At 42.9% G+C, this 13087-nt stretch overlaps 1 protein-coding gene across 1 annotated transcript in view; it reads left to right on the top strand.

The window, feature by feature from the left end:
- Window positions 1–11112: 11112 nt before the first annotated feature.
- The window catches only part of LOC310927929 (ephrin type-B receptor 1), a gene marked incomplete at both ends in the record, with an annotated part of 159675 nt that continues 157700 nt past the window's right edge, over window positions 11113–13087 (top strand). The window contains one exon of the mRNA XM_083890359.1: window positions 11113–11173. Within this exon, the coding sequence (XP_083746485.1) occupies window positions 11113–11173 (61 nt within the window). The remainder of the gene's footprint in view (window positions 11174–13087) is intronic.

Genomic DNA, 13087 nt, shown 5'->3' with positions numbered 1-13087 from the left:
AACAAAACATGTGCTCTCTCGCTCTCTCTCACACACATATTGTGCATATGTGACAGGTTATCCATCAAACCCTCAATAAGCTCAGGATCTGGGAACTGCAGTTTAAATGAGAAGCCATTGACTAGAAAACTGTGTGGTAATGGGGTCTGCCTCTGATTGGATAAGGCGGCTGAACTAAGAGCAGAGACACGGCTGAGCCACCTGTATTTGTGTGGTGGACTAAAAACAACACGGCAAAATGAGAAACGGTAAAGGTGAACTGTAGAGAGAGGGGTATTCGTCTAAGAGAGATGGGATTAAAACTGCTAATTGCTTCCCTCACTTGTGCTCATTACTTGAAGACACTGAAGACGTAACGCTAATTAACAATTAGTAATTGTCAACAAGTCGATGCTGAGTGGTAGCGTGATCTAAGGTAGTGTATTGCAATGATTAATACCAGTATGGCACACATTCTGTGTGCAGCTAATGGTTTTGACATTTAGCATTTGACACAGGCTTTGCTGCATCTCTGTGTGTGTGTGTGTGTGTGTGTATGTTCCATATCACTGAGCCTGCAACAGGCCGATAATGCTCTGAGCATCACCTGGCAGCAATGTTTATTGATCTGCTGATGCATGCTGGGAGAAAAGATTGCTTTCAAAGGTCAATGTTAATACCAGAAGGTCATTGTGTTAACTCAGTGCTATTGTTTGTTTGCACGTGTGTCGACGCGTGCACGTCAAACGAGGTCATTTTTGAATTGATGAGTTTCCAAGTACATTGTTGTCCTGTCATTTCCCCCCTTTTTTCCCCCACTCCTCCAGTCACAACAGGTGCCGAGTACAGACGTTATGACGTATTTATTGACGACATCTGCATATTTTTATGAATTGTTGTATTATTACCTTCTGTCACAGTCATCATCACATCCTGAATTGTGTGTGTGTTAGTGTGTGCGCGCATGATTGTATTGTGTATTATGCCTGCCTGTTGCTTGCATTTTGCATGTGAATGTCGTATAATGATGTCTATTGTCCGTCTTTTTGATTTTGTGACCTTGTGCTGCAGAATGAAACCACAAAATGAAAAATGAATCAATGAATTAATGAAACACAAACAATTCGCAGCAACAATTTCAAATGACCAAAATGCAATCATGCAACATTCATCTGGCAGGGCATTTAATAAGAAAGGACTGTGCAAAATTGCAAAGCAAAACAAACAGAGCACTAATTAAATAGAATCCGTCACTGATAATGAAATTAATTTGACTTAAAGAGAGAGACGTAGTGAGTCTTTCTCTTCAATGAGCTCCAACTTGAGTTGCAAAACCTCCATGGTTATTAATATAGTGACCAGCAACAAGAGTAAGAGATTTTTTTTTTTTTTTTTACAGAATAAGTTGAAATTTCAAATGGCCGTATTGTGGGTGTAAAACCATAAACTTTGTATTTGAATTAGAGTTGTTTGATCGCTGTGAATGATTCCTAGTTAGGATGTGGTGATGCCACATTACAATGCTTCTGTTGTTTTCTCAGCCAATCAGCTGCTCACAGAGGAAGCACATGGCTACTTAATATGCAGTCACGAGTGGATGCTCCTCGCTGCTACTGCTGCTTGAGAATCTGCGTGTGTTTTCACCGTTGAATGAAGATGGACATTTAAAAACCAAATTGTGCCTGTTCCAGCACAGATCTTTGGCTGCACTTCTTAACGAACTCGGAGGCTTCTGGTCATGCCCGCAGATCTCACTTCTGCTATGCTAACGGACTTTATGCTAACGTGTTAGCATAAGCTCGGGACTTCATCATCACAAACTTTTTCCCAAAGTTTATGAACAACAACCTCACCTCCTTTCTTCTCATGAGGTGAGTTTTCATGAACGTCGTCAGTCTACATTACGCTAGTGTTCATTCAAAGTCACATACAGGGATTAAAACAATGTTATGCGACTACATTGTTATTAGCTAGCTCAGTATTGTTGTTTTTAAAATGTAAATGTTACGCACATCAAAACTTCTGTCCATCAGATGATCGTATTATAAGATGTAACGGGAGCATGTGAGTACCTGCTATTATTAATATGAATAACAAACCAACCTGATGTGCTTGAATAATAATGTGTGAAGGGCACAGCTTTGTGTAAGAAGTATTGACTGTGATGCTAATAATTTAGCAACTAGTTAGCACATCATCATCATTCAGCAACAGCCTGATCCATCCACACTACAACATTGTATTGTATTTGATATTAGAAATAATTATCTATTTGACCCTTCTATCTCTTAACTATAATACCTTTCTTGTTTTTTATTTTTATTTTTTTTATTTATATTCATATTTCATTTGACTTTTCTCTGGGAACCCCTATAATAGGTTATGTCCTGTGGGCTAACACATATCAGATGTCACTGTGACAGTTCTCTGTGATGATACTGTCTCTTGGCTCCCAGAAGGTGTAAATCTTTGGGGCTAACTTTAAAAATTGCATTCATTTTCATTGTTGTTTCATTGTTTATTTGGGGGGTAATTGTGTTTATTTAGGTTGTGTCTGGGTACTTTTCAGGCTATTTATCCAGAATTTGAATTCCAATTACTGGCCACTTTACCAGATACCGAGGAAAGCCTAACGAAGTGGCAGGAGTTGGCTCCCAAGTGTGATCGACTCACTTCTGCTTCCGTAGCTCACTTGTTGTAAGGAAGTGTTTGTTTACTGTGTTGCTGTTGTCTTGATGTCATGTCTACACAGTCGGTCACGGAGCGTTTTCCTCTGCCGTTAACAAGGCATTTGCCCCCAGAGAGCTGCCACTCACGGTGTATTTTTGGACCATTCTCTGTAACTTCTGTGGTTATGAGAGAAAATCCCAGCAGAGCAACTCCACAATCGGAGCCATTTAAATCACCTTTCACCACCACTCCACTGCTGTGTTTGAACTTCAAGCAGGTGGACTTAACCATGCCTACATGCTGTGTATCGAGTTGCTGCCATATCATTGGCTGACATATTTGTGTTAATGAGCACCTCAGTAGGTATACCTAATAAAGTGAATCTAGTTGACAACAGTGGAAAAATGCTGTTGGTTGAAGTGTATAAATAAGTTCATGTTATGTTCAAGTGGCACTGGAGTTTTGGCCCTGAACTGCAGACATTTGGGCCAATGCCACTGCTCTGTAGCTGAAGGTTACCGTCAACTCTCTCTCAAAACATACTTGGACAGGGTCTCAGAGATCCTTTCTTACTTTTCAACAGCTGAGTTTAATTCTCTACGAGGGGAATCGAGGATTTGATGGAGAAATTTAACCTGCTGGAAAATGGTTTGAGGCAGACGGAGAGCCAGCTCCGCGAGGAGCTGCAGTCTAAAAGATGGCTGACATGAAACTGTTTATAGACTGCCTTTTACCATTTGTTCAAAATAGCTAAAGGGTTGTGGGGGAACAGTGGAATAGCAGGTCTGATGCTCTGGAGGCGAGCCTGCTACACGAGTTGGCTCGGAGGAAAGTGCAGGAGGCAGAAAAATGAACAAACGGCACTGTTAAGAAGTGGTTTAAAAGGAGGAATGGAATGTAGGGAGAGCCATACTGATGAGAATATCCACTTCCTATCTTCCAAGAATGAACAGCTTCAGGTATGAGGCCTCAGCTGTTCTGTTTTTTCAGAATCTTGTCGTCTTGTGGTTTCAGAATACTTGAAATGCCGTTTTTTGGATGTTGAACACGCTATTTTGATCTTTTCAGAAGCTTGTCACCAATATAAAGGGACAGGAGGAGAACAAAATTCAATAGAAAGACAAGATGGAGAACAAAAGATGAGGAGGAGGGAACAAAGAATAGTGACCATAAATGACTGGAATATTTAAAGAAAGCCACAGCTAGAACTGCTTTTTCCCTTTTCCGAGGCCTCCTCTTTATCTAACCCCATACATTTACCCTTTAGCCTTTCTCCACAGCAAAACCTTTATCATTCACCTTTCCTTGAATTTCATTAGCCTGTCTAAGCCTTTCTTAATAAAAAAAAAATTCAGCACTACTGTGTTGAATTTGATTTTGAGGAACATATTCAGTATTTGATAATGTTCTCCTTTTCTTTTCTTTTTTTTTTTTAAATATTTCAGTGTTTCGTTTATTTTAAAATTCAAGTTGACAATTACACGTAACAAATCACTGTTAGAGGTCTGGATTAGTCATAGTTTTGTCTGGTAAAAAATTACTTTCAAGTCTGGTTTTGTGACTCATAGCCATAACAGTGTAGGTGGGATTGTTTCACCTTGCGAACGAGGAACTAGCACAGAGGAAGTTTTGTTTACTGTGGCTGCTGTCATCGGTCTGCGTGCTTGTGGACAGAGTTTGTCACCGCAGTATAATCACAGTGTAAGACCCTTAAAAGCTGCGTAGTTAAAGGTGCCATATGTAAGAATGTGGCCAAAAACAGTTACTACATTAAAAAATACCAAGCTATTTTAGGTTTCGTTTTCTGACGTAACTGGCAACCCGTGGTTGCTCGGCAACTCTACTGAGACTCTACTGACTGCAATGATTGGTAGATGGTGGTAGGTGGCACCACATGCCAAAACATGATTTCAAAACATAAGCATGATTTGCAGTCTGCAAAATATTTTTTTAATGCAAATATTTTGGCTGTACTGTTGTTGTTGGTTCAGTTTGTTATATGAATATTATATCCGAGTCTCTGTGACATATTAGGAGGATTTTATGGCCAGTTACTTTTGATTTATTACATAATGCACCTTTAAGATGAGTACTGAGTTTGGATATGGGTGGTGTATGTATGCACTGTTTCTTTTCTAGTCAGGGTGGGAACATGTCGATGGGTGTCGTGGTCGGTGTTATTCTCTAGTTTTAATGCTTTCGTGAAGATTGACGGGTGCTTTTGGTTTATTTGAGTTTGTCCTATTTCTGTTGTGATTCACCTGTGTCTTATTAGTTCCTTTTGTGTGTACTATCCCGTGATATATTTGGTCTTCGTGCTACCCAGTCTCTTTGTTGGTTCACCTGTCCAATTTTTAGTTAGTTGTACCTGTTCTGTTCCCAGGTGTTCCGCTCCTGTTCCTTTCCTCTTCCTTGTCCCCGTCCTGTGTTTCAGTTTTTTCTCTGTTTCTTTTTTAAGCTATTTTTTTTTTTTCTCTATTTGTTTACCAGGCCATGCTGCATTTTGTAAAACCTGACAAGAACAGCCCCGCACGAAATGCTGCAACTCCTTTTTTGAATTAATCAATACATACTGTATACCAGTCTCTTGTATCTCTACTTATGTTGTTGCCTGTCTTGCAAGTCTCCCTAGAAATAAAATCTTCTTCCTGGTTAAATGCACTCGGGTAACTCCTGGTATTACTTCTTCAGTCCATATTTGAGTCAACCAGTGAGTTTGTCTGTAATAACTGTCTCTCAGCCACTATATTCAAAGCCTACATTTTCTGTATTCAAATGCGGCGCAGGAGTTTCATTTGTTGGGTTCTTTTAGAGGTGAATCTATGACAGGGGATCAGTGTAAGGCAGACAGAGGGCGGATTGATTTGACCTCCATTTTTCTCTCTCTCCATCACCAGATGTTTATCCCGTTTAGCGTGACGGACTTGGCTGTGTGCTGTTGTGTTTGTGCCTTCTGTCCATATGCAGCTCTACAAAGGACTGACCCTGACTGAGGTTGATAGATTGTAGTGAACTATCAGTCACAGACCAGGGGAAGGGAGAAAAAGATGGTTCGGAAGGGGATGGAGGGATGCGTTTTGATGGTGTCCCAGTGAAGCCAATAACTAGACAAGCGTTTGAGTGGGACAGGCTCTCCCTATGAGCTGACATGTAGTGATGAGCTGTCGGGCTAGTTTTGTTTTTTCCTCATTAACACGTCCACCTCCTAAAGGTTGCTTTTGTAACCAGAAAACTACTTTATGAGCCTGACCACTCGGCTGGCTCAAGATAGCATGTTCAGGGATACACACACACAAAAAACAATTTACCATGTGTCAAATGTTGTTGTGCTTAAAGCACCTCTTTTGAAGGAGGTGGAAAGGGCTGCTGCATAATGTGAAGGGAGTGTAGCTGCACAAGAGGCTGAGGCCACACGGTTAATAGGAAACTTTCTTAAATGCTGCAAGTGAAACAAAGTAGGGGAGTCGATGTGAACCCCATTAACCTTATCTGTGATTAGATATCCCTAATTACAAGCAAACGAATACATCCTAATCACCATAGGCATCAGGAAAAATAATTCATTAGGTGATTGTTAAAGGGTATTATTAGAGTTTGTGTTTTCCACTTTTTTCGGCCCTCTTCTGAAAGGTGGATTGCCGCACTTGCTGTGCTCAAAACACAAAAAACTACACCAGATGACAGAGCGTGGATTGGCTGTGCAGAGGGACACACCAATTTATTATCCATAGTTCTGTATTTCAGTCAGTGACGACTCAAGTCCATGTGTGTGTGCGTGTACATACAAACGTCTAAATACGCGTAGGAACCATTGTGTATAGAGCCCCTGTCATTCTGTCTCTTTCTCGCACACACACACTTGACAAAAAAGCAAGCTATAATGAAGCTCTTACACATTCAGCGCTGAGCAGCGTCTCCTCATTGTGTTTCCGTGATTAATGGCAACTAAAGAGCCTGAATCTTGAATAGATTGAACGCGAGCTCGCAACTTATTAATCAAAGTGCGATACTTAAAACAAATAATGCTTTCACTGCATCTCCGCGAGGAGAAATTGAGCGTAATCCCTCTTCTCTACTTCAATTTCCTCAAACAAAAAATCAAATATTTATCGAGTCTGCTCGACATGTGCGCACAGGTATTCTCATCTTTGTTGGCATCTATTTGAGGTGTCTGCATATGCTTCTTTTTCAACTGATGTTTCCGAAGTGTCTCTGTGCTCATAGCAGAACAGGTACATCAGTCTTGACATCGCTGGCAAATTAATGAGAGTGCTGTTTTTAGCTCCTGCCCTGTCTGCCTGTCTGTCTGACCCATTGCCACAGTCATTCTGCCCTTGAAACTCAGAAAAACATCTTATTTCTGCTCAGGTTTTTCCCCCCGCCACAAATACAACACTAAACTGTAAGATATCTATTTATTAATGTTGAATTCTTTTTACTTTGCAGTCTAACACTGCTCTCTTTAGAGCCTTTAAAAGAAAAAAGGCTACTGTAATAACATTTTTAAGCAAACTTAGCCACCTTTAGCACCCACCCCAGAATGATCCTATTTTCCATTGCGTCTCACGAGTTGTGACCCAGAAAGTACAACTACGGCTGGGACTCACTAGTGAGCCCTGACCCTCTATTTGGGGAACACTGGACCAGAGCACATCTGTATTCAGCCTGTTCTCATATTGTCATTGGCCAGTGCCCAGACTCGTAAAGATGGATGAAGCTAAAGCCCAACCTAATAACCAGTCTATCCCCCCGGGGGGGGGGGTCGTGCGGGTATAGCACCGCACTCCTCTGTCACCTGGGTCCCTGCACTGTCTCCATATTGACTTAGGCATTTTATTTTCATGCATGCATATTCATCACCAGACTAACCTATGCAGCCACCATGCTGCCTGGGATCTGTTTCTGCCTTTCTCATTTTGTATTATTCTAACCAACACTCATCTGCTTGTCACCAGCTATACCTCTCATATGTTCTTGTGTGTCTTAATACACACTGATCTTTGTGCCTTTTGCTTAAAGGTTCCATATTATGCAAAATCAACTTTTTAATCATTTAAATCCTTATATTTGGGACTCTGGAGGTCCTATCAGTCGCCAAAGTGTGAAAAAAGATGACTCACTCATGTCTTTTGTGGTCCTCCTCAGTCTAACTAAAGGAGATAAAACACGCGATGTTGACTTCCGCACTCATTGGGACGTCACAAGACGCTAAATTCCTGGAATTGTCTCGCGGAGCTCCGCTTTGTCCGTAAAAAAACAGGCTAGAGTGCTGGCGAAGGCAACGGCATCCGAAAATCGGAAGTCGGCGAAAAGTTCTATTCTTGGCTGCAGCCCAGAGTTCTACACAAACTTCACACAAACTGCTTCATCCTTATGGTATTTTGACCAAAGCATGTCAAAGACATGTTCATTAGGACACAAGGGAACTCGTTTAACTTGGAGAAATAGGGTATAATATGGGACCTTTAAACAGCCAATAATTTCTGTTCTGATGGAGTTGGTGTCCAAAACGAACTACACATCAATTGTGTATTTCTTGCCTGTCTCCGTCAAAAACGGGGAACCACTGCAATTTCCCCCCCCCCCCAACAACCAAACATCATTCAGGAAGCGGGAGACGGAGAGGAGAAATGTAAAGGTCATGGTACATTGGTCACGGAGAGGCAGGCACTGGTTGGATGTTTACAGGTCAAATGCACAATACATTTCAGTTCAGTTCGCAGAAGAAGCAGAGAAGAGAAAAAACAGATTAACAAATAGAAGTCACAGAATACCAGTTGGTGGGGCTGCATTTTTTTTATTTTGTATGGAATCTGGTCTTAAATTGGAAAAGAAAGGGGGGGGGGGCTGTAGAAAGAAAATAGAAGTGGGCTGCTGCTCTCTTAACCACTCAGAAAAAGAATCAGGCCACAGACAGAATGAGGGGCTCTCTGCGATGTGTTTGGGCTCAGTATTGGTATTGAGCAGAGGCTCTTGAGTTACAGTAGCCAAGTGCTTTTGTGGCTTTGTGTGGATCATAATCAGAGTGCTGTGTGGGTGAGCGACTGTCGGCACATTTGTGTTACTGTATGCATGAGTATGTGCATTGTGAGGCAGGATGTTCTACAGCAGCAGCAGCAGCAGTATTGTTCCAACCTCCCCTCGTACTCTTCCTTCCTTCCTTCCCTCCCTCCCTGGGTGTGGACACCAAACAGGGACAGATTGCTCTGTGCTGCTCCTGTATTTGGAGATGACCTGTGGAGTCGTAGGTGATGATGACTGGCCTGCTGACAAATAAGGCCAGGTGGCTGTGAGAGGCCTACAAAGCAGCCAGCACCAGAGGGCATGCTGTGCTCTGCCATGTCACACCACAGCAACACTCCTCACCGCACCATTAAAAATGACAAATGCTCTCGTCAACTTCTTCCCCAAGTTAGCAATTGCTGCCTGATGCTGCTGAAGCTCTGCGCCTGCCCCAGTTCATCCTCTGGCCTTTGCCACAGTTGCAACGGCCATTTGTTAAGGCAGTCACATTTCATTTGCCACGCATTTGATTTTTGTCACTGTAAAGGTTAGGAGTTGAATCACAAAGGAGTGCAGAAGATGGATGTGGTAGAAACGGTTCAGGCTGCTCATATTTAAGAGTGACATGTGACCTATTAGGATCCGCACAAGGACACCGTGGTGTAAATTAAAATATAGGCACAGTTTTTTTTCACAAGCGACACATGGAAAGAAAGCCCTACTTTTCTTTCCATTCATGAAGTCCATACAAAGTGAAACAGGTATCTGGGCCAGTGTGCTGTGCGGGGACAGCAGTGAAGTATGAGGTCATCTAGTGGCCTGGGGTAAAACCAGGTCCACTCAGGCTGTAGATTAACAAATCCATCCCATCCCACTGCTCAGGGGACTTGGGGACATATCTAGCCCAACACAGGTGTGGTTCTGGGCTACAGGGCAGAAAATGCCCTCTTCCTCTGCTGAAGCGGACCCTGGTTCTCTGTCCCTGCGGGGAAAAGCCCATTGTGCGGACCATCTGTTGCAGCAGCACGTGCAGACAAAAGAGGGGACGACGGGGGCGAGTGGGGGTGGGAGCTGATGTGTGAAGCCTGTTTAATGTCATTAGGGGGTGCAGCTGAATTTGCCAATGCCATTTAAGAACATCTGCATTGTAAATGGAGTTTGAACTTGTGTTGGAGAGCTGGAGTGCCAGACGATGTCAAAGGTTTCTTTAGACATGAGGTCAATGGGTCACCCATATATCTATATATATATATATATATATATATAGGGTTATATATATATATAACCCTATATGGATAGATATTATATTTGTACATTAGTCACAATGCCAATCCAGACAGTTTTAGTCATGTGACAGCTTTCTTACAGGCTGCCATTAATATGTATGGGGAAATAATTTTTCCTGTGTTGATAAACGAGATGCAATATTGCCCGAGTTAATTTTTTATTGTCAGCTTCATCGCTGCAGATGTTCAGTGGGATGGAGGGGTGACACACAGGCTGCTGCTTACAAATGAATACAGAATAAAAAAAAGAAGAAAGAAAACATTGCTGCCTTTCTTCTTCTTCTCAATTTTAATTGTTCAAAACACCCTTGTGATTTTCTTCAATGAAAGATATTGTGTCTTGAGTGAAGATATTGCTTTCAACAACAGGAGGTGAAGGTTGCCATGTGGGAATCACAGACCATGATCTACTGTAAATGTGTTTCACCTGTTCCAAATATTTTTAATAAGAGGATTTTCTTTGATAAAAATCCTAATATTATCCTCATTATTTTTCACCTGTCTCTTTTTCTTTATCTTTGTTTGCGAGTTCCTGCTCTTATAACACCATGTGGAATGAGCCAGAAGACATGACACAGATATAAAAACTATTAATCTGAAGCACGGGCTGACAGTATACACTGAGATGGAGAGAGAGAAAAACTCATTTAGCCTTTTATATCGTGTCCCATGTGGTTATTAGGCTTGGCTCTACTAGGAGTGCAGTACGCGTGAACGCCCTACTGGAGGCGCTATTTCCTTTCAGTGCAGCGGACGCGGCTTCAAATAGGTCAAGGAAAAAGTTTTGTGTTTTGACAATGCGTGCTGGGCGGAGCGGCGGGCCGTGGATTGGTTAGTGAGTTTGAGCTCCCGGTCGATGATTGGCCCCTACGCTCTAATGGGGCTGTGAGCAGGCGATGCTGGGTCTCCCCCTCCGTCTCTCTCCCCTCCGCCCCCCCTCTCTCCCCCTCGCTCCTCACACCCCTCAGTCCCCACACTCCTCTCTTCCCCTTGCGCTGATTGTCACACATTGTTTACTACGGCTTGAAATGTGACTCACAACAACACGGGGCTTAACTGCTGGAGGAGCGCGCTGACAACTGAGCGGGGATTCTGGTTTTTTTGACGCGCGCCGTGCGTCTTGGTTCTTTTGGCCGTGGGGGGACACACGCTGTGGAGACTATACCCTTCTGCCATGACAGTGGATTTGTTTGCGCTTTTATGCGTGCTGGTCATCACATCCTCTGCGATGGAAGGTAAATTAGAAAGTGGGCTGTGGGGTTTGTTGTGGGCGATGCTCCTCTGTCTGTCTTCAAGGATGCTCTCGTGGTGCTTGTTCCGCGTGGGGGCAGCGCGCTTCGCCCGTGGCTCGGAGTACATCATCCGCGCGGATGTCATCCACGCGGATGTCATCCACGCGGATGGCCGCGTATGAGTTTGTGCGCGGCAGTTGTGACTTTGTTGTCCACGTGAAAAGCGTGATACGTTGCTGATCGTGGACCTGATTTGTTTAGGTGTGTCTCAAATGCGTAAATGACAGTTTAACAGTTCTCATTTCTAATCTTTCGTTGTCCGCGTTTTATTGATCAGGAGTGCCATAAACCTCTTAGATTGTCGTTATCCCACTTATTTTTGTGTTTTTTCACATAATATATCATCACCAAAAACCTGTGAGCATCATGCTGTGACAGTTTGGATTGTCAAGACAAACTCTCAGATTGTGAATTGAGCTTACAATAATTCTACCTGTCTCTTTTTGTATGCCTATTTTTATTATTATTAGTATAGTTACTGTTATAAATGGACATTTCTATTCAAAAACACACATGCTGCCTCTCCTCTTTTCTCACACACTCTTTCATCCCCCTCCCTATCTCCGTCCCTTACTTTTTTTGCCTTTGTCTCTCTGAATCCGTCTCACTCGTCCACCCTTTCTTTCTCTCACATCTCGACAAGCCGTGGTGCCACTAGTAGCCGATACCGCCTCAGTTAAACACGTTTTTCATTTCCGCCGTGGGCCCCCGAGGGACCGAACACTGGGTTGTGTAGCCTCAGACATAAGCTGCTGGATGGATAACCCAGCAGCATCATGGGTATATACAGTGTCCCCTTTCATTTTATTGTACAGTAGCTCATCCTCGTCTAATAAAACTGCAAAAGGAATACGCAGCGTTCCCCGTGCCTGTCTGTAAAAAATAAAAGAAGCATAAATAAGTAAATTAGAGGCACAAATAAAATGAGATTTCTCACGTGCAGCTTTTCTCTTTAATCATTTACAACTCTGCTCCTGCTCCTGCTCCTGCTCCTGCTCCCAGCTCCGCCTGTGCTCTGTAATTCGTTGCTGGCTTTCTTTTTTTTGTGCTCATCAGATTTCAGCACAGCAATGGATACCGAGCCCAGACCCAGATTGCTCTCTGCTTCTCTGCAAGGGTGGACATTTTTTTTAAAATGTTTGCCCAGTGTGAAATGACAGCAGAAATGTCAATTCAGATAGATGAAGTGTGTGTGTGTGTGTGTGTGTGTGTGTGTGTGTGTGTGTGTGTGTGTGAGAGAGAGAGAGAGTCTGAGGAATGAAATTTCCCATCATGGAAAGGGGTGTGGGATTTCCTCTTAAAAAGTGGGATGAGAAAGAAACAGATGGGCAGGGAGATGGCCCCTGGGTTACCTCGGTAACGAGGATGAAAGTGATTTCCTTGTTTGGGTCGCTAATTGAAAGTAGACTGTCCCATGGGCGGATTCAAATCCTCACTGATCTGAACTCCAATCTGTTGCTGTTTCATTTTTTCGTTTGGTCTAACTCGTACACTGTGAGTGGAGTCAACATTATCCCCGTCTCTCCAGTCACCATAAATGTAATTACATCTCTCATTAGCATTAAGTGGCGGTGATCTCTCTCTGTGTGTTATGTGTTTGTAACGTGAGAGTAAAGAGCAGCCCAGACCCATATGGACACATAGTTGTGATAAATTGAATGATTTATTTGACCTCTCTGCCTTGTTCATACGCTCATTGTAAACCCCCCTGCACACATCATTGCATGACTGATGAACTGGGGAATGAAAGTCATATGGAGACGAGCATGACAGAGTGGATGGACAGTTGGGAGACGGCCGATCATTACAGAAAAATGAGACGGAGAGTTGGATCTGCGTGGCGTACGATGTGTTGTG

This window comes from Microchirus variegatus (assembly GCF_963457635.1).
Source record: "Microchirus variegatus genome assembly, chromosome: 5".
NCBI lineage: Eukaryota > Metazoa > Chordata > Actinopteri > Pleuronectiformes > Soleidae > Microchirus > Microchirus variegatus.
Note: the sequence above shows the minus strand (reverse complement) of the source record. Positions and strands in the feature narration are given on the sequence as shown.